Source organism: Nycticebus coucang, chromosome X, assembly GCF_027406575.1.
Source record: "Nycticebus coucang isolate mNycCou1 chromosome X, mNycCou1.pri, whole genome shotgun sequence".
NCBI classification, from domain to species: Eukaryota; Metazoa; Chordata; class Mammalia; order Primates; family Lorisidae; genus Nycticebus; species Nycticebus coucang.
In genome coordinates, this window is record NC_069804.1 from 149,474,347 (window position 1) to 149,501,981 (window position 27,635).

The 27,635-nt window shown below is 39.2% G+C and overlaps 1 protein-coding gene across 10 annotated transcripts in view; it reads left to right on the forward strand.

The window, feature by feature from the left end:
* The window catches only part of STAG2 (stromal antigen 2), a 167,215-nt gene that overhangs the window by 53,349 nt on the left and 86,231 nt on the right, over window positions 1-27,635 (forward strand). For 8 of the 10 annotated variants that reach the window (XM_053581033.1, XM_053581039.1, XM_053581037.1 and 5 more), the window contains exon 2: window positions 22,635-22,778. In XM_053581033.1, coding sequence (XP_053437008.1) covers window positions 22,735-22,778 — 44 coding nt within the window. In that variant the 5' untranslated portion in view covers window positions 22,635-22,734. Of the gene's footprint in view, window positions 1-20,802; window positions 20,822-22,634; window positions 22,779-27,412; window positions 27,488-27,635 lie in introns of those variants that run through there. The other 2 variants (XM_053581038.1, XM_053581043.1) reach the window with 2 other exon arrangements.

Here is a 27,635-nt window from a genome sequence, read left to right on the forward strand (position 1 = left end):
AAAAAAAAAAAAAGAAAGAAAAAAAGAAAAACTAGCCGGGTGTTATTGCTGGCACCTGTAGTCCTATCCACTCTGGGAGCTGAGGCAAGAGGACCCCTTGAGCCCTGGAGTTACTGTGAACTATGATGATGCCATGGCATTCTACTTGGGCGACAGAGTGAGACTGACCCCCCCCAAAAAAAAAAAAAAAAAAAGACTAAAAGTGACATTGGTACAATCCCTTGGTATCCTCCAGGGATTGGTTCCAGGAGCAGAGAATACCAAAGAGCATATTTAACATTCCTCAGATAAAATGGTATAGTATTTGCATGTCACATATGCCTATCCTCCTGTATACTTTAAATCTAGCAATGTAAATGTTGTGCAAATAGTTTTTACACTGTATTATTTTCCTTTTTGTTATTTTTCTCCTGAATATTTGGATCTGTATTTGGTTGAACCCAAGCTTGGGAAACCCATGGATAAAGAGGGCTGACTTGACTTTATTAAGATTTTACCAGTTACAAACATACTTATTTATTTTTTGTTTCAGATTAATACAAGGGTACTTAAGATTATGTTACATTGTTTGTATTTGTCAGGAAGTGTCTGAGTTGTGATTGAGTGCTTTTACCCAGGAGATGTGCCATATACCCCTACATTGTACCCATTTACATGAGAAAATGTTCTCATTTATATAAACCTGTGTGTAAGTCTATGCATTTTTATCATGTATAGATTGGTGTAACTGCTACCACCAGGATAGAGAATTGTTCTGTCATCACAAAGATCTCCTGTGCTACTCATTTATGGTACACTTGCCTCTCCCGTACCCCCTTCTTCTCTTCAAACCATAATCCCTTTCAATCACTGATAGGTTCTTCATAATTTTGACATTTTTAGGGTGTCACATAAATAGAAATACAATCTGTTGAATGGTTTCTTTTTCATTTGTCATAATTCCCTTGAGATACATCCAAGTTGTTAAATGTCAACAGTTCATTCCTTTCTATTGCTGAGTTGTATTCTAGGTACCAGAGTTTGGTTAACCATTTACTCATTGAGGGATATTTGGGTTTGTAATGTTTTTTAGGGCTGCCATAACAAAAGTATTAACAACTGGGTGGCTTAAACCATAGACATTTATTGTTTGGAGGTTGGAAATCCAATATCAAGGATTTGGCAGGGGGTACTTCATTCTTTATTTATATATTTATATTTTTATTGAGACCAAGTCTCACTTTGTGGCCCTCTGTTGAGTGCAGTTACATTATAGCTCACAGCAACCTCCAACTCTTGGACTCAAGGGATTCTCTTGCCTCAGCTTCCCCAGTACCTCGGACTACAGGGACCTGCCATAATGCCTCCCAGAGTGCTAGGATTATGGGCGTGAGCCACGTGCCCAGCCAGTGGGTATTTCATTCTGAGAGCTGTGAGAAAGGATCTGTTCCACGCCTCACCCCTAGCTTCTGGTGGGTCTGGCAGTTTTTGATGTTTCTTGGCTTATAGAAACATTACCATCTCTGTCTTCATTTTCACACAATATTCTCCCTGTGTGTTCTTCTATACATGTTTTTTCTCCAAATTTCTCCTTTTTTTTTGAGACAGAGCCTGAAGCCGTCACTTTGGGTAGAGTGCCCTGGCATCACAGCTTACAGCAACCTCCAACTCCTGGGCTCAAGCAATTCTCCTGCCTCCACCTCCCAAGTAGCTGGGACTACAGGTGCCTGCTATTTTTTGGTTGCAGCTGTGATTGTTGTTTGGCTGGCCTGGGCTGGATTCGAACCTGCCAGCTCAGGTGTATGTGGCTGGTGCCTTGCTGGCTTGAGCCACACGTACCAAGCCCAAATTTCCCTCTTTTATAAGGAAGGACACCATTCATACTGCATTAGGGTCCATTCTAAGTACCTCATTTTAACTTTTGTAAAGACCCTAAATCCAAACAAGTTCTAATTATGAGATATTGAAGGTTAGGGCTTCAACATTTGAATTTTGGAGGTCACAATTCAACCCTTAACAGAGTTACTTCTAATGCTTGGCTATTACAAATGAAACTTTCATGAATATTCGTTTAGAAGTTTTTTTGTGTGTATATAGGTTTTCCTTTTAGGATAAATGGTCAGGAATAATATCGCTGATTGTTATGACAAATACATGTATGGTTTTCAATGAAACTTCTAAGCTCTTTGCCATAGTGGTTGAATCATTTTACATTTTCACTAGCTGTGTATAACAATCAATTTTGATTTATCTTTGCTAGTATATTGATGTTGTTACTTTTTTATTTTTGCAATTCTGATAGGTGTAGTGATACCAGATTGTGGCTTTAATTTGCATTTCCCTGTTTCAGTTTTACCATGTGTTTTAAAAGTTTTTTATGCTTCAAATCTTGGTTCTTATTATTAACATGATTACTTACATTGTTTCTCCTATAGTATAAAGAGAATATCTTGAGAAGAAAATAATATTATAACAAACAACCAAACTATTACGTGACGATTAATTTTGTTATTATTTTTGTCCTTAGAATTCATCCCACTAAGAATAAACAAAGCACTGTGTTCTGAACTCATTATAAATGCTTTCTTTGTATGTTTGTGTTATTAATTTTATGTATGCAATTAGGTTTATTTTTTCCAATTTTTCAATTTTAGGAATTTTTAAAATTCAGTTTCTTTCTTCTTCTTCCTTTCTTTTCTTTTTCTTCTTTCTTTCTTCCTTTTTTTTTTTTTTTTTTTGCAGTTTTGGCCAGGGCCGGGCGCCCTACTCCTTGAGCCACGGGCAACTGCCTTCAGTTTTATTTATTTTATTTTTATTTATTTATTTGCAGTTTTGGCGAGGACTGAGTTTGAACCCACCACCCTCAGTATATGGGACCAGTGCCCTACTCCCTGAGCCACAGGAGCCACCCTTGTTTTATTTTTTTGCAGTTTCTGGCCTGGGTTGCGTTTGAACCCTACACCTCTGGTATATGGGGCCAGCGCCCTACTCCTTCAGCCACAGGTGCCACCTATTTTTTGAATGAATGATACATTTTCCTGATTCAAAAGTTAAACTTAGTTGGAAAACTAGATAGAAGATTTCCAGACTCCTGCTTCCTGTGGTCCTTTTATCTCCCATCCCATGTACCAGTGGTTCTAAACCTTCCTAATGCCAGGGCCCTTTAATACAGTTCCTGTGGGTTGTGACCCACAGGTTGAAATATTTCTTATTAATAATTCCAATTTCTTATCAATATTTCTCTTTGTGCATACAAATACAGCCAAATCACACACATTCTTATTTTATAACTTTTTCTTATGTAAAGGTAGTACACTGATGAACATAATTTGATATAAACTTTGATAATAAGTGCCAGATCTAACATAAGATTTTTAGAGTTGTGTTAATACTGTTTTTAATGGTATGACAGTTGACTCTGTCACACTTGATTTCTGAACTATTTTGTGATCTACAAGTCAATGATCAATATGAAATAATAGTAGGTTTACTAGTAACTAAGTTAAAAGGTATATAGCAATGGAGAAACTCTGCTTGTTACTATGTAACTTAAGGGCAGAAAAACAGATGAAATACAGGCAAAGCAGGTGACAAAGGAATAACCTGTGTGTGGAGACATAATGAAGAAAAACATTCAAGTAAAATGATGTGTGAGAGAGGTATTTGGCAAACATAAGGATAATAATATATGTGAAGTAGTTGGAGGAAAAAATGTTTTCCCTTTCTTAGATGGAGTTTACTAATCAGAAGAGCTGAACACAATCATTGGTAGGTAGGTAGAGCGGGGAGTGAGGGAGAGAGCAAGGTTTTTCAAGATGAAAAGAGCATTCTGAGTTTTTTTCCCCCCGAAGTTAATCATAGAATAAAATAGATTCTTGCATGAGAACCATCTCATACATGTTATTTTTGGTTTTGCTGCATTATTTGGCAGATAATTTTTTGTGAAGTGGATCATTGCAACACATCTTTTTCTGTAGAAATGGTTTTTTAATTAAGTTTCTTTCCTGACTAATGACTTAGCAGATAACCATTGTTACAACAAGCTATGTCATAACAGCAAAGTTGCAATAACTATGAATCTAAGACAGTAGTTTCAAGTTCTCTGAAGTAGAGTATACTTTCAAGTCTAATGAAAACAGTTCTCACTATGTCACCCTCGGTAGAGTGCTCTGGCATCACAGCTCACAGCAACCTCCAACTCTTGGGCCGAGCAATTCTCCTGCTTCAGCCTCCCAAGCAGCTGGGAGTACAGGCGCCCACTACAATGCCTGGCTTTTTTTTTTTTTTTTTGCAGTTGTCATTTTTCTTTAGTGGGCCCGGTCTGGGTTCGAACCTGCCTGCGTCTGGTGTATGTGGTTGGTGCCTTAACCACTGAGTCCTAGTATATGTATTTAATAATAGATTCTTTTTTTTTTTTTTTGAGACAGTCTTACTTTGTTGCCCTTAGTAGAGTTCTGTGGTGTCATAGCTCACAGCAACCTCAAATACTTGGGCTCAAGAGATCCTCTTGCCTCAGTCTCCCAAGTAGCTGGGACTACAGGTTCCTGCCACAACACCTGGCTGCTTTTAGAGATGGTGTCTCACTCTTGCTTCAGGCTGGTCTTGAACCCGTGAGCACAGGATATCTACCTGCCTTGGCCTCCCAGACTGCTAGGATTATAGGTGTGAGCCACTGCATCCAGCTAATAATATATTCTTTTTTGAGATAAGAGTCTTATTTTGTCACCCTTGGTAGAGCGCTATGGCATCACAGCTCACAGCAACCTCAAACTCTTGGGCTCAAGAGATCTTCTTGCCTCAGCCTCCCAAGTAGCTGGGACTACAGGTACCCACTACAGTGCCCAGCTATTTTGATGGGATCTCACTCTTTCTCAGGCTGGTCTTGAACTCCTGAGCTCAAGCAATCCATCTGTCTCTGCCTCCCAGAGTGCTAGGATTACAGGTGTGAGCCACACACAGTGCCCAGCCCTCAGGAGTTCAAGACCAGCCTGAAATATATAAGATCAGCCTTAAAATATATATTGTTAATATTATGTTTTTGCTGATCATTATTTTGGCTTCCTTTGTTAGCATGTTGATAGTCTTTTGTGGGGATGTTTTGCAAGCAGAATATCCAGTCTTCATTCTTCTCTCCTGCACATTGGTAGAAGCGTTGTCTTGGGCACACATTAAATACGCAAACACTAACAAAAGCAAAATAATGGGCTGGGCATGATGGCTCACACTTAAAAAAAAAAAGGCTGGGCGGCGCCTGTGGCTCAGTCGGTAAGGCGCCGGCCCCATATACCGAGGGTGGCGGGTTCAAACCCGGCCCCGGCCAAACTGCAACCAAAAAATAGCCGGGCGTTGTGGCGGGCGCCTGTAGTCCCAGCTGCTCGGGAGGCTGAGGCAAGAGAATCGCTTAAGCCCAGGAGTTGGAGGTTGCTGTGAGCTGCGTGAGGCCACGGCACTCTACCCAGGGCCATAAAGTGAGACTCTGTCTCTACAAAAAAAAAAAAAAAGGCTATCTCTTAAAAAAAAGAACGGGCCTTGTGGCAGGCGCCTATTATAATCCTAGCTACTTGGGAGACTGAGACAAGAGAATTGCTTGAGCTGAAGAGTTTAAGGTTGCTGTGAGCTGTGATGCCATGGCAGTTTACCAAGGGTGACAAAATGAGACTCTGTCTCAAAGAAAAAAAGCGAAAAGCTGGGTAGGGCGCCGTCCCCATATACCGAGGGTGGAGCGTCCAAACCCTGCTCAGCCAAACTGCAACAAAAAACAGCCGGGTGTTGTGGTGGGCGCTGGTAGTCCCACCTACTTGGGAGGCTGAGGCAAGAGAGTCGCCTAAGCCTAGGAGTTGGAGGTTGCTGTGAGCTGTGACGCTACAGCACTCTACTGAGGTCGATAAAGTGAGACTCTGTCTCTACAAAAAAAAAAAAAGGCGGATAAAAAAGTCCATGAATAATTTTTGTGATGTCCGCCATCAAAGATAAGCAAGTGAGAGTTGGTCAGTTTAGATGGCATACTATAGAGGATGAAATACACTCACGGGTGTGTAAAGCTAGAAAATGGAATAGGTTACAGGACAAAATAAGTGTGTGTTGTGTGTTTGTGTGAGAGAGTCAGAAGCAGAGAGGTAGAGGCAGGCCCTGGTGTTACATAGGTTCGTGTCTCTCCTTAGTAGATCACATTTATGTTCTGTGTTCCCTCCCTTGAGTTTAATGTAATCAAATGTTGCGTTTTAAGGATAAGTAATTCCTAATCCTTAGTTTCATAACATGAGATACTTTAGTGCTAATCCTTGAACGCAGCTAGCTCACTTGCGTTGCTGCTAGAAGGTTGTTGTTGCTTTTTTTTTGGTTTTAAGTTGTTTGCTATTCTCTTGTCAGTAACTATGAAGACTTGTACCAACACATGTTGAAAGAGGGAGAGAACACTTGTTTTATTTATTTATTTATTTATAACATTTGCTAAATGGATTTTTTTTTTCTTCTGAGACAGAGTCTCACTTTGTCACTCTCAGTACAGTCCTGTGGCATCATAGCTTACTGCAACCTCAAACTCTTGGACTTAAGTGATTCTCCGCCCTCAGCCTTTCAAGTAGCTAGGACTACAGGTGCCCACCAGGTATTTTTAGAGGTGGGGTCTCGCTCTGGCTCAGGGTGGTCTCAAACTCCTGAGCTAAAGCAGTCCACCCACCTCAGCCTCCCAGCGTGCTAGGGTTATAGGCATGAACCACCATGCTCGACCCTGTTAAACGGATTTAAATTTCAATGATAATTCTCATACTTTATGATGAGTAACTTTAAAAATGTAGCTGGAATCATTCTCATTCATCCAAGTCCTACCATGTCTTTTGAAACAGATAGCTAGATCATTTCTTTTGATATTTTGCTGTAAAATTAATAGAACGTTTGTGACATTTTAACTTTTTTAAATGGGAGAGAAATGTCAAAGATGTCAATAGCTTTGTTATAGGCACAGTGCCCACACAGTGGTTTGGGTGCCAGCCATATACACTGAGGCTGGCAGGTTCAAACCGGGCCCAGGCCGGCTAAAACAACAATGAGAACTACAATAAAAAAATAGCCCGGCTTTGTGGTGGGCGCCTGTAGTCCCAGCTCCTTGGGAGGCTGAGGCAAGAGAATCACTTTAGCCCAAGAGTTTGAGGTTGCTGTGAGCTGTGATGCCACAGCACTCTACGGGAGGTGACATAGTGAGACTGTCTCAAAAAAAAAAAAGTTGTGTTATATATATAGTATGCTTATTTAATAGGAAGGTATTCTCTTGATGATTTTTTGAGTCTATACCATATGAGAGAATCTTGTTTGATAAAAGGTTTATTTTATTTTATTTTTTTGAGACAGTCTCACTTTATAACCTTTGGTAGAGTGCTATGACATCATAGTGCACAGCAACCTCAAGACAATCTCTTGTCTCAGTCTCCCAAGTAGTTGGGACTACAGGTACCTTTCACAATGCCTGGCTATTTTTTAGGGACTTGCTGTTGCTCAGGCTGGTCTTGAACTCCTGAGCTCAAGCAATCTACTTGCCTTGGCCTCCCCGAGTGCTAGGATTACAGGTGTGAGCCACAAAATCATTTTAAGTGTTATGTGTACAGTTCAGTAATGTTATGTATATACACAATATTGTGAAATGGATTTATAGGAATTTAAAACTCTATGCCCATTTAATAACTCCACTTTCCCCCCTTCTCATAGGCTCTGGTAGCTACCATTCTACTTTCTGTTTCTATGAAATTGGCTTACTTTATTTATATACTTCATAAGCAGAATCATAGTACTTGTCTTGATGTGACTTAGCATAATGTCCTCAGTTTCATCTGTGTTCAATATCCTTCCTTATTAAAGGTGAATAATGTTCTCTTGTGTGTATATACTCCATTTCGTTCATCCATTTATCTCTTGATGTCCATTTTAGATCCCCTCTTAGCAAATTTGAATAGTGGTGCATTAATGTAGGTGTGCGAATACCTGTTTGAGACCTTGGTTTCAATTCTTTTGAGTAATATACCCAGAAGTGGGATTGCTGGATAATAATGGTAGTTCTGGTTTTAATTTTGAAAAGAATGTTCATTTAGTTGTTCTTAGTGATTGTACCATTTCACAATCCTGTTAACAGTGCACAGGAGTTGTAATTTCTTCATTGTTACTGACTTCTTTTTTTAATAGTAACCATCCTAATGGGCATGTGGTGATATCTCATTTTGGTTTTGATTTGCATTTATATGAAGATTAGTGACATTTACCTTTTATATGCTGTTGGCCATTTGTATATCATTTTTTGAGAAATGCCTATTCAAGTCTTTTGCCCACTGACAAAAATAAGTTGCTATTTATTTATTTATTTTTGATGTAGAGTTTGGCTCTGTCACTCAAGCTAGAGTGCAGTGTCCCCATCATATTTCCCTGTAACCTCAAACTCTTGGGCTCAAGCAATCCTCCTGCCTCAGCCTCCCAAGTAGCTGGAACTATAGGTACCTGCCATAGTGCATGGCTAGTTTTTCAGTTTTTAGTAGAGACGGGGATCTCACTCTTGGTCAGGCTGGATTTGAACTTCTGAGCTGAAGCAATCTTATCACCTCTATTTGTCTTTCTTTACCATTTTGATTACTATAGCTTTGTATAGTAAGTCCTCACTTAACGCTGATAGGTTCCTGGAAACTATTACTTTAAGTAAAACAACATAATGAAAGCAGTTTGTTTTTCTCATCAACAATGTGTCATGATGCTATTCATTTGAGGACTTTCTGGGTGCCATTTCCATTTAAGTTACAGTTTCTAAGAGCCTATGGGCAACATTACTGACAGACAGTAATGTTTTGAAGTTAAGATGTGTGAGTCCGCCAACTTTGTTCGCTTTTCCAAATTTGTTTGGGCTATTTGGGATCTCTTCAGATTTCCATTTGAATTTCAGGCTATTGCTGCAAAACATACTATTTTCATTTTGATAGGGATTGGATTGAATCTGTAGATTATTTTGGTAGTATGGACATCATAACTGTAATAGGTCTTCTACTTAATGAAAACAAGATGTTTTTCCATTTAATTGTGTCATGTTTAATTTCTTTTAGCAACATTTTATGTTTTTCAGTATATAAGTGTTATCTTGGTTAGGTTTATTCCTTATTATTCTTTTTTATTAAATCATAGCCGTGTACATTAATGCAATCATGGGGTACAATGTGCTGGTTTTATAATCAATTTGAAATATTTTCATCAAACTGGTTAACATAGCCTTTATGGCATTTTCTTAGTGTGCGAAGACATTTATATCCTACACTTAGTAAATTTCACATGTGCCCTTGTAAGAAACACCGTAGGTGTGATCCTCCCACAGATTACCCTCCCTCCATCCACCCTCTCCCTCCCCTCCCCTCCCTTCCCTCTCCCCTTTCCTCTTCTTCTTGGGCTATAACTGGGTTATAGCTTTCATATGAAAGCTATAAATTGGCTTCATAATAGGACTGAGTACATTGGATACTTTTTCTTCCATTCTTGAGATACTTTCCTAAGATATTTTATTCTTTTTGATGTGATTATAAATGTAATTGTTTCCTTTTTTTTTCCTTTCTTTTCCTTTTTTTTTTTTTTTTTTTTTTGAGACAGTCTCACTATATTGCCCTCTGTAGGGTGCTCTTCTTGTGTCACAGCTCACAGCAACCTCCAACTCTTGGGCTTAAGCGGTACTCTTGCCTCAGCCTCCCAAGTAGTGGAACTACAGGTGCCCGCCACAACGCCTGGCTATTTTTTTGTTGCAGTTGTCACTGTTGTTTAGCTGACCTGGGCTGGGTTCGAACGTGCCAGCCTCCGTGTATGTGGCCAGAACCATAACCACTGTGCTGTGGGCGTCAAACCTGTAATTGTTTTCTTAATTTCCTTTTTAAATCATTAATTTTTCTTTTCTTTTGAGACAATCTCTCTTCTTTGCCCTGGGTAGAGTGCTGTGGCATCAGTGTAGCTCACATGGACTTCAAACTCTAGGGCTCAAGTGATTATCTTGTCTTAGCCTCTGGAGTAGCTGGGAAAATAGTTGCCTGCCACCCCGCCTGCCTGTGTTTTTTTTTTTTTTTTTTAACTTCACATCTATTTTTAGTAGAGATGGGGTCTTGCTCTTGTTCAGGCTGATTTACGAGGTCCTGAGTTCAAGAATCCTCTGGCCTCTACTTCCCAGATTGCTAGGATTATTGGTGTGAGCCATGGCACCTGGCATAGATTGTTTATTTTTATTGTTGAGAAGTATAAGTGAATTTTGTGTGTTGATTTGGTATTCTGCAAATTTACTGAATTTGTTCATTAGTTCTAACAGTTTTTTTTTGAGACAGAGTCTCACTTTGTCACCCTGGATAGAGTGCAGTGATGTCACAGCTCACAGCAACCTCAGAGTCTTGGGCTCAAGCAATTCTCTTGCCTCAGCCTCCCAAGTAGCTGGAACTATAGGTGCCCCCCCCACGCCCCACACCCCATGCCTGGCTATTTTTAGAAATGTTTAGAGATGGGGTCTTGCTCTTGCTCAGGCTGGGCTCAAACCTGTGAGCTCACGGCAATCCACCCTCCTTGGCCTCCTAGAGCAGTGGTTCTTAACCTTCCTAATGCCACGAGCCTTTAATACGGTTCCTGTGTTTCGCAACCCACAGGTTGAGAACGCCTGTCCTAGAGTGCTAGGATTATGGGCATGAGCCACCATGCCCGGCCTAGTTCTAATGTTTTTTTATTTATTATGTTTGTGTGGTAACGTTGGAGTTTTGTTCATATAAGTTCATATAGCCTAGGAGCTGAGATTATTTTGTCCTTAATACATTTTATTTATTTTTCTTGCCTATGTGCCTTGGCCTGGACTTCCAATCCACTGTTAAACAGTGGTGAGAGTGGGCATCCTTACCTTACTTCTGATAATAAACAAAACCCTTTCAGTCTCTTTACCATTGAGTATGATGTTAGCTGTAGACTTTTCATAAATGAACTTTTTTTTTTTTTTTTTTTGTAGAGACAGAGTCTCACTGTACCGCCCTCGGGTAGAGTGCCGTGGCATCACACGGCTCACAGCAACCTCTAATTCTTGGGCTTACGTGATTCTCCTGCCTCAGCCTCCCGAGCAGCTGGGACTACAGGCGCCCGCCACAACGCCCGGCTATTTTTTTGTTGCAGTTTGGCCGGGGCTGGGTTTGAACCCGCCACCCTCGGCATATGGGGCTGGTGCCCTACTCACTGAGCCACAGGCACTGCCCCATAAATGATCTTTTTAAAGTAGAGATACTATTTTGTTTATTTTTGTTGCTTATAACAGAATACCCCAAACTGGGTAATTTATAAAGAAAAGAAATTTATTTCCTACAGTTAACAGAGGCTTCAGAAATCCAAGGCTGAGGGGCCACATCTGGTGAGGGCCTTCTTGCTAGTGGGAATTTTCTGAAGGATCTCTAGGTGATGTAGGGCATCAGATGGCATGGGGGATTGGGGTGCTAGCTCAGATCTCTTTTCATGTTTTTATAAAGCCACACTAATCTTACTCCCATGATAACCTATTTCTCCTTTAATCTATTAAGCCATTAGTCTAAAGTGGTTTAATTCATTTATAAAAGCAAAACTCTCATGACCAAATCACTTCTTAAAGGCCCTGCCTTCTAATACTGCCACATTGGGGATTAAATTTCCACATGTGGTTTTTATTTTATTTTTTTATTTTCATATGCGTTTGGTGGAGACAAATAATCAAAAAGCAAGTAATTCTTCTAATTATACTTTGTTGAGTTTTTATAGTGACAGATGTTGACTCTTGTCAAATGCTTTTTCTGTATCAATCAAGACAATGTAGGTTTGTCCTTCTTTCTTGTAATGTGCTATATTATATTGAGTTTTATGTGTTGAACCAGCCTTGCATTCCAGGAATAAATTTTATTTGTTCATGGGGTATAATTGTTTTTCAGGTGGTTTGTTATTACTTTGTTATTGCTTTGTTAATACTTTGTTATTACTTTGTCAGGGATATGGGTCTGACTTAGTGGAGTTGTCAAATGATAAATTATTCTCTAGATCTGAAATAAGAATTGGGAAGTAACCCTGCTGTGTTCTCAAACTGAATTGTGAAAACATATTTGATTTCTGAACTTGAATATGAATATACTTAAAGGCTCTGAATTGTGTACTGTAGTTGTAGGTGAAAAGATTTTTTTTTTTTTTTTTTTTTGTAGAGACAGAGTCTCACTTTATGGCCCTCAGTAGAGTGCCGTGGCATCACACAGCTCACAGCAACCTCCAACTCCTGGGCTTAGGCGATTCTCCTGCCTAAGCCTCCCGAGTAGCTGGGACTACAGGCGCCCGCCACAACGCCCGGCTAGATCTGGCTATTTTTTTTGTTGCAGTTTGGCCGGGGCTGGGTTTGAACCCGCCACCCTCGGTATATGGGGCCGGCGCCCTACTCACTGAGCCACAGGCGCCGCCCAGGTGAAAAGATTTTAATCAGGTCTTGACTAAATCAGAAGTGAAAGGAACAAAAAAAAACACATATGTGACATGCTATGTCGTGTGGTCATGTTAAAATGGAAAAAAAGGTAATGTGCTTAGTAGTCACAGCAGTTCTGAATTTTAGATTAAAAATTTTCATTATCTATAGAGTGATTTAGTTTACATTTCTTTGTTACTTTTAATTTACTGAATTGTATTATGGCTACAGTTGTATCTCTATCTTTGGGCAAATTATTAATAAACACTCAGTATTTAGTTTAGAACTTTTTGCTACCTAGGATAAATAAATGTGGAAGCTTTGGGTGTAATTTGCTAAGTACATGACATGAAAATTAGAATTCTCCTAAAATCCAAGCAGGATTATCCTGTCTTTATCAACCTTGCTGTGGAATTTGCCTTGATACTTACCTGCCACTGTTTCAAATCTGCCAATGAGCCAGTGATGCCCAGTGTGAAATATTGATGGTAATTACATTATTGTGCTTATATTATGGTGTGTAACACTTACGAATGTTAACATGAATTTAGTTCTTTTTTGTAATTTTTTTGTGAGATCTAGATATTTATTTATACAAGTTCATTGGATTTCACCTGAAATTTTCGTAGCCGTTACATCCAGTTATAGTTACCTGTTGTGATATCTTAATATATAGCAAGTTATGTTCTTGAGAGATGTATGTGTATAGGTAGGTATCAAATTAACTCAATGCAGAAAGTTAAATGTCAAGTTAGTGTTCAGATTGAAGCAAGATGAAAAGTAGGCATTGGCAGCACTTTTAAAAATTATTAGCTGTTCTGGGCATACTGAGAAATGATTTTAAGGTGGTAGTGTATGATAAAACAAATAATTGTTTTGATATTTATCTTCGAGTAGAGCCAGATGATGTGTAGAGAACTGCAGCTTATTAGGACAGACTGGAGAATTAGCAGACATGGAATTTGAGAGCAGTGATGTATATCCAAGATGTCTGCTATAATATGGTATCCAGTGTCAAGCAGCAGCTAGTGCCAGTAGTTGAACTGGAGGAGGACAATACAGCATTCAGGTTAGGGCAACTCAAGAGAGAGATTCTAGTTCCTGGGATTGGAGTGGGAGACATAGTACAGCAAGAGCATATCAGAGACACTAGGTGTGATCTTGGGGGATTACAACTGTGTAAGTACTGGGTATGCAAGAAAAAGGGAGAAACCTTTTTATTTTGCGCCCCCCCCTTCGTCGGCAATATTCATACTGTTGGTTAAATGTATTCATTTGTTGCTAAGTTTACAAGTGGCATGTTAGATTTTTTTAATAGAAACCAGAACTGATGGTCAAGACCTGGGACAGGCTGAATATGTAGGTTAGGCCAGATGATCCCAGTTGTGGTGAGAGAGCTTGGACAGTTAAGTTTGAGAACTTATCCTGGAAAAAGTGCTTTCGAGGTGGACTAGATGCTGGCTTTTGGTGTATAGCTTCTGAAGGGAAGTACTTTGACGTACTTTGAAGGTGACCACAATTATACCATATATTCTACAGTAAGGTATGTAGTGCTTTTTGTAGGATGAGTATGCCAACTTAATTGTCTGACCTTGTATTTTGAAAATGTTGGTGAATGTTGGTAGACAAGGAAAGTAGGAAGATTGCTGAGCACCTACTACCATACACTTGAAAATAGGAGGTGAACAGGTGGATGTTTCGAGTTCTGTTTGGCTTTAGTTTTTGGCAGTTTGTAGTGATGTTCTATCTATATACTGTCCTAGCTTGCTCCTTCTCCCCTTTCTGAAAGTAAAAATTATTTTTGAAGTGTTTTTAGCCTTAGGTGTGTTCAGTTTGTCTACTTAGTTACTTCAGAAAGGCCTTTTACTTTTGGCCTCTCCTCCTTTAAAGTTTCTGAGCACAGATACGGACCTAACCTACAATTAATTAAGTGTCATTAATTTTCTTTTTCTTTTCTTTTCTTTTCTTTTTTTTTGGAGACAGAATCTCACTATGTCACCCTGGGTAGAGTGCTGTGGCGTCACAGCTCACAGCAACCTCCAACTCTTGGGCTTAAGTGATTCTCTTGCCTCAGCCTCCCAAGTAGCTGGGACTACAGGCGCCTGCCACAAAACCCAGCTATTTTTGTTGTTGTTGTAGTTGTTAGCTGGCCCTGGCTGTGTTCGAACCCACCACCCTTGGTCTATGTGGCTGGCAACCACTGTGCAATGGGTGCCAAGCCAGGGTCATTAATTTTCTTACACATGCAGATTTTTTAGGCACACCCTCTGGAGGTTACCTGTTCCTGCACTGGAGTAGGCCTACCATTAGGAATTCTTTAGGATTTCATTCTTTGTAGAAAAGAAAAGATTTGCAAATGATACATGTAGTAACTATAGTGTGAGTGTTGCTATCAAGAAACTTGTAGGATAAGATTTTACTACTATCTGAGTGCACATGATTACTGCTTGATTTTTATCCTTTTCACCATGTCATTTACTCAGAAGACTTTAGCACAGTGGTTCTCAACCTTCCTAATGCCATGACCCTTTAATACATTTCCTGTGGGTCACGACCCACAGGTAGAGAACCGCTGCTTTAGCACAAATTAGGGATATTAAAAGAGGGCGGAAAATATATTTTGGGTAGGGAGAATATTTTTAAGGTTATTTATTAATCATCAATGGAGCAGTAGTTTCCCTCCCTCTTTGAAGGTAGGTATTTATGTCTAAATTTTGGGTGAGTTTCTCATTTCTTACCCTGTGGGCTGAAATTGCCATGTGTCATTATTTCACATAGCAATGATAGTAACTTTCCTGTTCTGATCAATTGTGTATTACTGCAGGAACTAGTCTACCTTTAGCATTCGCAACTTTAAAATAAATGGCAGACTTGACTGCTATCTCCTGAAAGAGTGTACATAGGCCAATAAAAAGAACATATCCCCGATCCTGTTGTCAAGAGTCTATACGAACCTGTCTGTTCCCTATTAATCTTGAGTAGGCAAACATAATATTATGTTTAAAATCAAACTGATGTTATGTTTTATGATAAAACACAGAGTTTTTGTATATGTTTAACTTTATCAGATTATGGGCACGAAGTATGAATAAATCAGATTTTATCAGAATAATTTTGCAATTCCTCAGGTAGTTTAGGTTTTTTTTTTTTTTTTTCAAGACAGAGCCTCCCAAGTAGCTGGGACTACAAACACCTGCCAAACGCCTGGCTATTTTTTGGTTGTAGTTGTCATTGTTGTTTTGGCAGGCTCCGGCTGGATACGAACCTGCCAGCTCTGGTGTATGTGGCTGGCGCCTTAGCCGCTTGAGCTACACGTGCCGAGCCCAGGTAGTTCAGTTTTTAATAGCATATGTTAAAAAGTAAAGTCCCCCTCATAATTGTCTATGGAAAAAGAAGCCATACTCACTAAAATACAGAGGTTTATTCTGAATCAAATTTGAGGACCATGACCTGGGAGCCATACCCAAGAAGCATTGAGCATGTGGGCTTGAGGTAGTGGGGTTACAGTTTGATTTTAAACATTTTAGGGAGATAGGAATTATAGGTGAGGTCATAAGTCAATATGTGGAAAACATACATTGGTTTGGCCCAGAAAGGTGGGACATCTGGATGTGGGTGCTTAACAGGTTTTAGGTGGGTTTAAAGATTGTTCAGCTGACAATTGGCTGAAAGTGTTAGGCTCTTATTTTTAAAAGACTAGGAGTCTATGAAAAAGAATGCTTAAGATAAAGGGTCTGCTAATTAGACAAAGTACTGGACTACCTCAAGTGGATTGTTATGTATATTGGAACCTGCAGATAGGTGTTGCATTAGCCTTAGGCCTGTTAGTGAGTCACAGAGGACATCTTTAAGAAGGGAGTCTGATCTCCTTTCTCTTGGCTACCAACTCAGTTTTAGGGATTCCCCTTGGCCAAGAGTGGGGTCCAGTCAGTCACTGAAGGGAAAGCCTTAATATTTTATTTTAGTTCACATAATTTACTTTTTTTCTATTAATAGTAGGATCCTAAATTAAAATTATAAAGATCACCCACGTTTTCACCACCCTGATGTGTTAACTTACTTCTTTTGCCTCTTTTCTGCTGTTGTAATTGCATCTAAATATATGGTGCTTTTTTTTGTTGTTTGTTTGGTTTTTTTGAGGCAAAATCTCACTTTGTCACCCTCAGTAGAGTATGGTGGAGTCACAGTTCACAGCAACCCCAAACTCTTGAGCTCAAGTGTTTCTCTTGCCTCAGCCTCCCAAGTAGCTGGGACTACAGGTCCCTGCCAGAACTCCTGGCTATTTATTTTTAGAGTGGAGGTCTTGCTCTGGCTCAGATTGGTCTTGAACCCGTGAGCTCAGGCAATCTACCCACCTCAGTAAACGTATGGTTTTTCACAGATCATACTTACCCACATTGGTGTACAGTTATAGTTTCATTGTATATTAATTACATTGAGTGGACATTTGGGTAATTCCTAATCTTCAGCAGTCGTATTATTATGATGGTGTCCTTTTAGAAGGGTGTAATCATTTCCTGGCTGTAATCCTTTATAGAATGGTTTATGTGGCCCTTTGGGGAGGAGGGTTAAGGTAAGGGAATGGTATGTAAATGTGCCAGCTTTTAATAGTTGAATATGTCAGCATTTTTAGTGAGAGAATTAACAAACCGGCTACATAAATGCCCCCCCCCCCCGGTGCTCTCCAGTGGTATATGAATTCTAAGGAATCTTATTAGTGATGGTTTTGTAGCTTTTTGTATTTTTCTTTTGAGACCACTTGGGATTGAATTAAGGGACCTTCAAACTAATAATTCTTTTAGCAAAAAGAGAGAGAAAAAAAGATTATCTTCAAGTTTTGTTTGTTTTTTGAGATGGAATTGCTCACTTTGGTGCCCAGGCTAGATAGAGTGCGATGGTGTCAGCCTAGTTCACAGCAAATTCCTGGGTTTAAGTGATTCCTCTTCCTCAACCTACCGAGTAGCTGAGACTACAGGAGCCTGCTACAATACCCAGCTACCTTTTTTTATCTTCAGTGGAGATGGGGTGTCATTCTGGCTCAGGCTGGTCTCAAACTCCTGAGCTCAAGGGATCGTCCTACCTGGGCCTTCCGGAGTGTTAGGATTATAGGCGAGAGTCCTCCCAGAGAGCTATGGTATTAGGCATAGGTGTGAGCCACCATGCCTGGCCTACCTTAAGATTTTTAAACAACATCAAAGAAAGATATCAGGATGTTTTGTGTATGCTTTTATTTTTGGGGGGTAATTTGAACGAATTTAGCAAGTCATTCTTTTTAAATGACTTGCTGACTTAATGCTGACAAATGACTTAAAAGTGATTGTTAAAGATACAGACATATTTCCCATGTCAGTTGAGATAAAAACATTAAAAAAGATGGAAATATCATCATAACTTTTGTATATTTGTGTTACTATGCTGTAGTAATAGGCATCTGACTGGTGTTCAGAAATAGAAGAATTTATTGCAGTTGGCTGGGGCCGGGTTCCAACCCGCCACGCTCGGTATATGGGGCTGGTGCCTTACTCACTGAGCCACAGGTGCCACCCCAGAAATAGAAGAATTCAATTTGTAATTCAAACTTTGAACAACAGGCCATAAACATAAACTAATTATAGATAAAAAGTTATAGGGATTAAGTTTTAGCTTGTATATCTGTTTCTGTCAGGTATAGGCAATGCTACTGAGAATGTTTACTTAAATTTAATGTTTAAGGAAATGTTTTTACTTCTTGAGACAGGGTCTTACTTTGTTGACCAGACTGGAGTGCAGTGGTGCTAATGTTGTATCTCGTTGTTGTCTAGATATCCTGGGGGTCAAGTGATACCTTGCCTCATCCTCTCCAGTAGCTAGAACTTGAGCCACCATACCTAGCTAATTTTTAATTTTTTTGTGGAGAGGAGATTGCTATGTTGCCTAGACTGGGTCTCTAACTCCTGGCCTCAGGGAATCCTGGTACCATACATAGCCTACCACAGTGCGGTGATTGATTACTGGAGTGAGCTACCATGCAGGCCTGGTTTTACTTTAATGTGTATTATTCAGCCTATTTACAAATGTGATAGCTAAATTTTCAGTAAGGAGAAGCAAAAGCTAGTTTTTGTTTAGTACATTTTTTTCCCAAGAGGAAAGTACTCAACTGAAACTTATTTTTGTTTTATCCTTCAAAGCTGGTGGAATGTTAACTCTTACAGTAGTTATAGACAATTGGTAAATGTGAAAGAGACCTCAAAAGTTTTTCCTTGACACTAGGTGAGAGCTCCACCTTGTGATCTGTGAGAATATTTTTTTAAAAGTTAATAACCTACAGTAGTCCAGAAATGGTGTGGTGAGTTTGATTTTTATAGTCTTGAGTTTCCCAGTTTAGTTCAAATGGTATTCAGCACATTTGAAGGTGATGTGGATTTTTTTAATGTAAGTGGCTTCTTCGGGGGAAGCCAGTTGTATACATATGCAGCTGTAGATTTTTAAAATGAAGAGGTAAATATTTTCGGCTATTTATATAGATTAAGGTTTGTATTCTTTTTTTTTTTGGCCGGGGCTGGGTATGAACCCGCCACCTCCAGCATATGGAACCGGCGCCCTACTCCTTGAGCCACAGGTGCCGTCCAAGGTTTGTATTCTTAAAAAATCCCCATGTCACTTATCCGTTGTGTTCCTTCCCTTTTACATTACAAAGCAACTTGAATATTTGTAATTTTTGTTGAGCTATGGTAAACTGTATTTTTTTTTTGAGACAGAGTCTCAAGTTGTCGCCCTGGGTAGAGTGCTGTGGCATCATAGCTCACAGCAACCTCCAACTCTTGGGCTCAAGCGATCCTCTTGCCTTCGTTTTTCTATTTTTAGTAGAGACGGGGTTTCATTCTTCCTCAGGCTGGTCTAGAACTTGTGAGCTCAAGCAATCTACCTGCCTCAGTCTCCAAGAGTGCTAGGATTACAGGTGTGAGCCACCATGCCAGGCGTATGGTAAACTGTTTTGATGACAAATTAGTTATTTAAAGAATGATTATAATGGTAAAAACCCAGATACATGGCTTGCTTTTATTTATTTAATTAATTAATTTATTTTTGAGGCAGAGTCTCATTTTGTTGCCCAGGGTAGAATGCTGTGGCAGCCTCAAACTCTCAGGTTCAAGCAATTGTCTTTGCCTCATCCTCCCAAGTACCTGGGACTACAGGTTGCTTATCACAACGCCCGGCTATTTTTTTTTTTTTTTTTAAGAGGCAGGGTCCTGTGTATCCAAAGGGCCAAACATCATTTGGCAATAAAGATATTTGCACCAGATTGTTCACTGCAGCTCAATTCATAATTACCAAGTCTTGGAAGAAGCCCAAGTGCCCATCGAGCCATGAATGGATTAGTAAATTGTGGTATATGTATACCATGGAATACTATGCAGCATTAAAAAATGGAGACTTTACCTCTTTTATGTTTACATGGATGGAGCGGGAAAATCTTCTTGGTAAAGTATCTCAAGAATGGAAGAAAAACTATCCAGTGTACTCAGTATTACTGTGAAACCAATTTATAATCACTCACACTTGCATATGAAAAATTAAATACAACTATAGTCTAGGATGAAGGAGGGAAGGGGAAGGGAGGGTTAGTAGGGGAACCACACCTATGGAGCATATTGCAAGTACAAGTTGGATCTATCAGGTGTAGAACACAAATGCCTTAACGCTGTAATTGGGTAAATGAGGTGAAGGCTATGTTGATTAGTAGGATGTAAGCACTCCAATTTGTACAAATAATAAACACATTGAATCCCATAATGGCATAAATGTATTCATGATCTATGTACAAATGACTTAATAAAAATAAAAAGGAAGAAAGAGGCAGGGTCTCACTCTTCCTCAGGCTGGTCTCGAACTCATGACCTCAGGCAATCCACCTGCCTTGGCTTCCCAAGTGCTGGAATTACAGGCGTGAGCCACTGTGCCTGGCCCATTTTTATATTTAATAATATTAGATGCCAATAGAGATAGGTGGTGTATACTAGAAATAAGTTTTCACATTTCTTGTATAGGTAGTAAGGGCAAGGATCATTGCTTTCCTGTTTATTACTGTATTCCCTTTGGCCACATTACGTTTGGCACATGGCAGTTTTTACTTGGTTGGGTAAGTTTTTAATACATAGAAACTGTAGAAAACAAATATTTAACTGGGATAGAGAATTGGCCAGTTCAGTAATTTTTGTAAGTCCGTCAGACTATGACATGGTATTTTTTATGAAAAATACGGGCAGTATCTTTGATTTTGCTTTTGTGTTTGCTTTGGTTTCAGATTACCAAACACATGTTAGTATAGCCTTTGCTATACAAGAGAATTGCAAGATAGTTTGACCTGGCAAGACTTCTTACTGTTGCACTAGAAATTAATTTTCTGTTTAGGGAAATGTGGTATGTCATACAAGATTTATTTTAATGTTCTTTGCTTTCCAGAGCTGATCATTCTTTAGCTTCCTCACCTGTGATTCCTTAGGAGACTATATTTATGAGATATCTTAAATTTATATGAAAAACCATGTTGAAGGAAAGCAGTAAGTTTGGCTTTTATGAAATAATCAGAGAGGCAGATAGACATGGAAAGGATCACATGGCCAGTTTATTTCTATCTTGCCATCTAGATGACCTAATTTGTTGGTTAGAATTTATTATATCTGTGCCTCTCCAACTGCCTTTTAAAAAATAAAAGTTTTCTTTAAAAATACTTTTCTTTCTAAAATAAATTAGTATTTTGGGAGGTGAAGGCATGTCCTGCATTTTAAAATAAGCCTTAAAACTGGTGTAATACTTCAAAATTCCTTGGGTTAACTATGAATAAAGTCAGAACAACAATTAGTGGTCTTGGAGGAGAACATTTGTGGTACAGTGACTTAAAGCCTTCTTTTTGGAACACCAGATTAATAGGTATATCTAAAGATTTTGCAATGTTCGAGAGGAAAGTATCTTCCAGAGAAAAGATTAGTGGTGATATATATAATTCTTGTTTATTCAGGGCTTAAATTGTAGATTATTCGTTCTTATTTCTCCTATTACCTCATATGTATATTTTGTGAACAAAAACTAATATTTTCTTAGCTTGACTAGAGTAAGCTAGGAAATGGAGTATTTTGAACATTTGTATGTTAATTAAATATTAGTGGCTATTTATGATGATTTTTAGACATTTACAAAAAATAGAAAAATCAAGCCATTTGTTTCTTGTTTGATGTCACTATTGGAAGAGATCATTACGAGTTTGTAAATACCTTATATTTGAGCATTTACTATTAATTTGATTTTTTTAGTCTTAACCTACTTTTTTCATTAGGTGGCCACTGAGTACTAAATTTATTTGGGAATAAAAGATAAAAAATAGAGAAAATTATAAAAGAATGATACATATAAGATTAAGAACTTTGAACCTTAGTTTTAGCCTGTTTTCTCCTCCTTATAGACTGATCATTTGCTTTTAAATTATTCTCTCATTTAGGAAGTGTATCTTTGACTGTCAAAACTAGAAATAATACCCTTACTGTGGCCAGACTTGTTTGTAGTCGCTAATCTATTGTCCATATGACATTATTGGTGTTTAAATTGATTGTAAGTTCCTTGATAGAGGAACAGATCAAATCAAATGTTTTCCCCCCCTTTTAAAAAACAGTGTGACACATTTTCATCACACCCCATGATCACATTAATGTACACAGCTATGATTTAATAAAAAAAAAAAAACAGTGTGGTATTATCATGATGTGGTTATTTACTTAATATGACAGGCTTTGGAATGTATGTTTCCCCTATGATAGAAAATTGTATCTTAGGTTTTTTAATTAGCTTCTTTTAACTATATCTGTACAGCACCAACAAAAAAACTATAAATTTTTAGGCGTTTTGTATTATAGTTTAACATTGTCACAGGGATTCCAAGACTAGTAAAAGAGTCACGTCTTGTTCCTATTTAGGATGTATTAATGAATATACATAAAATTAGTCTAGATAATCAGAAGAATTTTTAAAAATAATACTTATACGAGCTTCCTTTTTTTCTTATGTGTCATTATTACTGTGGGGCTACAAGAATTATAAAAAATCCAGCCGTCAGATTTAAGGTAGCAAAATCCTTATTTACCTATAACACCTCAGGAGGCACTAGGGAATTTAGTTTTTGAGTATGGATATCTTTTTCTGTTGTGTTTGTAATAAATATGTCATTTTCTCCCTTTTAAAGGAATTATCTATCTTAGAAGAAAGACACAAACCATCATTTTACCCACGTAAATATATGAATGTATTTCTGACTTGGAGGTGTTCCAGAAGATGATAAAGAAATGATAGCAGCTCCAGAAATACCAACTGATTTTAATCTACTACAGTAAGTAAATTATATTGTGATAATTTTAAAATACTCCCTCCCCCAATGAGAAAAGTATTAACTTTAGTACATTTACTTCTACTTGGCTGGGTGCTGTAGCCTGTTATAATTCTAGCCATTTGGGAGGCTGAGGTGAGAGGATTTCTTGAGGTCAGGAGTTCAAGACCAGCCTGAGCAAGAGTGAGACAACATCACTACCAAAAGTAGAAAAAAGTTAGCCATGTGGTGGTGGTAATGATGGTGGGGGGTGGTACCTATAAGTCTCAGCTACTCTGGTGGCTGAGGTAGGAGGAAGATTTACTGAGCCCCAGAGTTTAAAGTTGTAGTGAACTTAAGATGACACCACTATACTTGGGGACCTCAAAGTGAGACTGTCTAAAAAAAAAAAAGTCTTCTGCTTTAGAATACTTAGTATACTTTAATATAGCATCTGTGCTTTGAAACAGTTTTTATCAGTGCTCATTGGCCTCTGTAAAAGTAATTATTCCCACCAGGTGAAGTGGCTCATGCCTGTAATACTAGCACCCTGCCTGGTTTGTCAAGGTGGGTGGATTGCTTGAGCTTAGACATTCCTGAGCAAGAGTGCGTCTGCATCTCTACTAAAAACAGAACAACTGGCTGGGTACCATGGCAGGTGGTAATCCCAGCTACTCTGGAGACTGAGGCAAGAGGATTGCTTGAGCCCTGGAGTTTGAGGTTGCTGTGAGCTGTAATGCCACCACGGCACTCTATCCATGACGATAAAGTAAGACTCTGTCTGTGTCCAGGAAAAAAAAAATACTCCCTACTTTTTTGGTGCTGTGTTTTTAATTTATTTTTTAATTCACAGATGATAATTTTTTAATATTTTCTGTGTAGATCTGAGTGTATTTTTGATTTTGCAACAGAAACTGCTTTGAGAGGGCATCATAAAATTCTTATTTTTTTTCTTTTCTCTCCTTCCTTCCCCTTCCCCCCCCTTCTCTTCTCTGAGACAGAGCGTTAATCTTGTCGCCCTCCGCAGAGTTCCATGGCATCATAGCTTACAACAACCTCAAACTTTTTTCTTTTTTTTAGAGACAGAGTCTCACTTCTTTGCCTTTGGTAGAGTGCCATGGCATTACACAGCTCACAGCAACCTCCAACTCCTGGGCTTAGACGACTGTCTTGCCTCAGCCTCCCGAATAGCTGGGACTATGGGTGCCCGCCACAAAGCCCGGTGCTTTTTTTGTTGCAGTTTGGCCAGGGCCAGGTTTGAACCCCCCACCCTCCGTATGTGGGGCTGGTGCCATACTCACAGGTGCCGCCCCAACCTCAAACTCTTGAATTCAAGCAATTCTCTTCTCTCAGCCTCCTGAGTAGCTGAAACCACAGGTACCTGCCACAATGGCAGGCTGGCTAGTTTTTCTATTTTCCTTATTTATTTATTTATTTATTTATTTATTTATTTATTTATTTATTTATTTATTTGAGACAGTCTCCCTCTATGTTGTCCTTAGTAGAGTGCTATGGCATCATAGCTTACAGCAACCTCAAGCTCTTGGGCTTAAGCGATCCTCTTGCCTCAGCCTCCCAAGTAGGTGGGACTGCCACAACGCTCAACATTTTTTTTTTTTTTTTGTAGTTGTCGTTGTTTAGCAGGCCCAGGCTGGGTTCGAATGTGCCAGCCCCTGTGTATTTGGCCACCACCCTAATCACTGAGATACGGGTTCTGAGCCAGTTTTACTATTTTTGGTAGAGATAGGGTCTTGCTTTGCTTAGGCTGGTCTTGAACTCCTGAGCTCATTCAATCTGCCCACTTAGCCCCCCAGAATGCTAGGATTACAGACATGAGCTATTGCACCCACCTTAAATTTTTTAAGTTTTAAATTTTCTAAGTTTTCTCATTAGTGTACAATGTATACCTTGCAATAGTGTTTAGGATGTAAAGTCAGGTTTCTGTTATAAAATCAAATGATGATAGACTAAAAAAAAATCTAGGGGAGTATAACGTGGTCTATAATTTTTGAGAAACATGTTACATGCATATTGATCAATAAAGTGATTTCAACATAGGTATGGCTCTACCCCCATCTTAATAGCTACCTGTATTCCTTAGTCTACTTTATTCTAATTATTCCTCAGTTTTTGATTTAAGAAAGATTTGAAATACTATATGTAACAACTTTCATACTGTGGTAAGCTATAGTTTTATGAGGTGCTTCAGGGAAAAGTAAACCTTTAAACTGCAAACCTTTTTATTTTATAAACACAAACATAACCACAAAACACCCATACCCACCCACCCACTCTACAGTATATTTCCATAGAGACTTGATTTGAAAAGACAGTTTGGTTGCTACAGATTTTGGAAATAACAGATACCATTGTACACAGTGGCAACCATTATCTGCCTTTAGTTATGCAAGCTTTCATATTTCTAGTATTTTTTTGTTATCTTCAGTGGAGATTTGGTGGAGTCTAAACAGCATCATTTTTTTATTTTTTTGAGACAAGAGTCTCACTTGATTGCCCAGAAGTTTGAGTGCCCTAGTGTCATCATAGCTCACAGTAATCTTAAACTCTTGAGCTCAAGTGATCCTTACACCTCAGCTTTCCAAGTAGCTGGGACTACAGGCACTGCAACAACGTCCAGCTCATTTTTCTATTTTTGTGGAGACAGAGTCTTGCTCAGACTGATCTCCTGAACTCGAGCAATCTTCCTACCTTGGCCTCCCAGAGTGGTAGGGTTACAGGTGTGAGCCACGGTGCCAGGCTCCAAAACAGCATCTTTAATAGGATTTTTTTTTTTTTTTTTTTGAGACAGAGCCTCAAGCTGTCACCCTGGATAGAGTACTGTATCATCACAGCTCATGGCAACCTCCAACTCCTGGGCTCAAGCGATTCTCCTGCCTCTGCCTCCCAAGTAGCTGGGACCACAGGTGCCCGCCACAACACCCTGCTATTTTTTGGTTGCAGCAGTCATTGTTGTTTGGTGGGCCAGGGTTGGATTTGAACCCGCCAGCTCAGGTGTTATGTGGCTGGCGCCTTAGCCACTTGAGCCACAGGCACCGAGCCAGGATTTTTTTCTTTTTTTCTTTTGGGAGACAATCTCATTATGTCGCCCTTGGTAGAGGGCTGTGGCGTCACAGCTCACAGCAACCTCAAACTCTCAGGCTTAAGAGATTCTCTTGCCTCAGCCTCCCAAGTATCTGGGACTACAGGCACCCGCCTCAATGCCCAGCTTTTTGTTGTTGTTGTTTAGTAGACCTGGGCTGGAACCCACCAGCCTCAGTGTATATGGCTGGCACCCTAACCACTGAGCTATGGGCGCCAAGCCTGAAATTCTTTTTTTTTTTTTTTTGAGACAGAGTTTCACTTAGTCACCCTTGGTAGAGTGCTGTGGTGTCACAGCTCACAGCAACCTCCAGCTCTTGGGCTTAGTGAGTCTCTTGCCTCAGCCTCCTTAGTAGCTGGGACTACAGGTGCCCGCCAGAATGCCTGGCTATTTTTTTTTTGTTGCAGTTTGGCCGGAGCTGGGTTTGAACCCACCACCCTCAGTATATGGGGCTGGCGCCCTACTCACTGAGCCACAAGTGCTGCCCTGAAATTCTTAAATACATTAGGATTCAAGAATGTTTTTTTTTTTTTTGGAGAGTGTCACTATGTTGCCCTTGGTAGAGTGCTATGGTGTCATAGCTCACAGCAACCTCAAATTCTTGGGCTCAAGTGATTCTCTTGCCTCAGCTTCCCAAGTTGCTGGGACTACAGGGGCCCACCACAACACCGGGCTATTTGTAGAGGCAGAATCTCACTCTAGCTCAGGCTGGTCTTGAACCTATGAGCTCAGGCAGTCCACCTGTCTAAGCCTCCCAGAGTGCTGGGATTACAAGCGTGAGCCACCATACCTGGCCCAGGATTAGAGACTATTGAAAAGCAGTTTATATTATTGACTAGACTACAGACTATTAGAATATCTTGAATAATTAGGGCCTAAAAAGAAATTGATAGGGAGGTAGAATAGACCTAGCATTTGATGGGGTGTGGGGGGGACAGTAAAGTGGAGTACAAGATTCAGTCATGTGATAGATTATTCATGATGCTTCAACTTGCTAAATGGTTAATCCAGTATGCTTCATAAACATATATGTTATTTCACCTGGGGTAGTGTTTTTGATAGTTGTTTTGATCTTATAAACACAGGAAAGCATTGAAGAAAGACAGGAGACTGTTTATTTGATTGGGGGTATTTTAGACTCCCATCCTTCTTATTCACTTAAGCGTTCTTTATGGTTTTTCAGTTAGTAATCAAACCTCTAGTGGCTTATTCTTTTAAGTTGGGATAGCCTAGAGATGAGGGTTAAAAGTAGAGCCTTTGATTATTCTGTGGCCATTGGAAACTTGCAAAGACTAGTGATTCCTTGCAGACTTAAGCAGTTACTGAGTTCTCTAAGAGAACTGGTGTCCCACAAATGCCTTGGGAAGAAGTAAATATTATTTTTGTACATCAAGATACTTAAAAAATCTTTCAGTTCTTTTAGAAGACCATATCGGCATGTGAGAAGACTATTGATGACAGTCTTCTGAAGGTTTAACATACATGAGTTTCAGGATTAATATTATAGTAGTCATTCAGTTTTTGGTGCATTAACTCTGGGTAATGGTATTTATTACAGGCCTTTCCTCTGAACATGATAGGACATAGTTAGGATTGCCACCATCTTCAGTACATTGTTTAAATTACTTTGTAGGTAAGTGCCGTAAATAGTATTTTTTTCCCTGCTATAAATAGTAATTTTTTTCCTGCTAGCATCTTAACCATTATTTTAGATTTATGAAGTATTCCTATCTCACAGCCTCTACTTCCTTGTAGTCTCTGGACAGCTGGTTATTATAGCA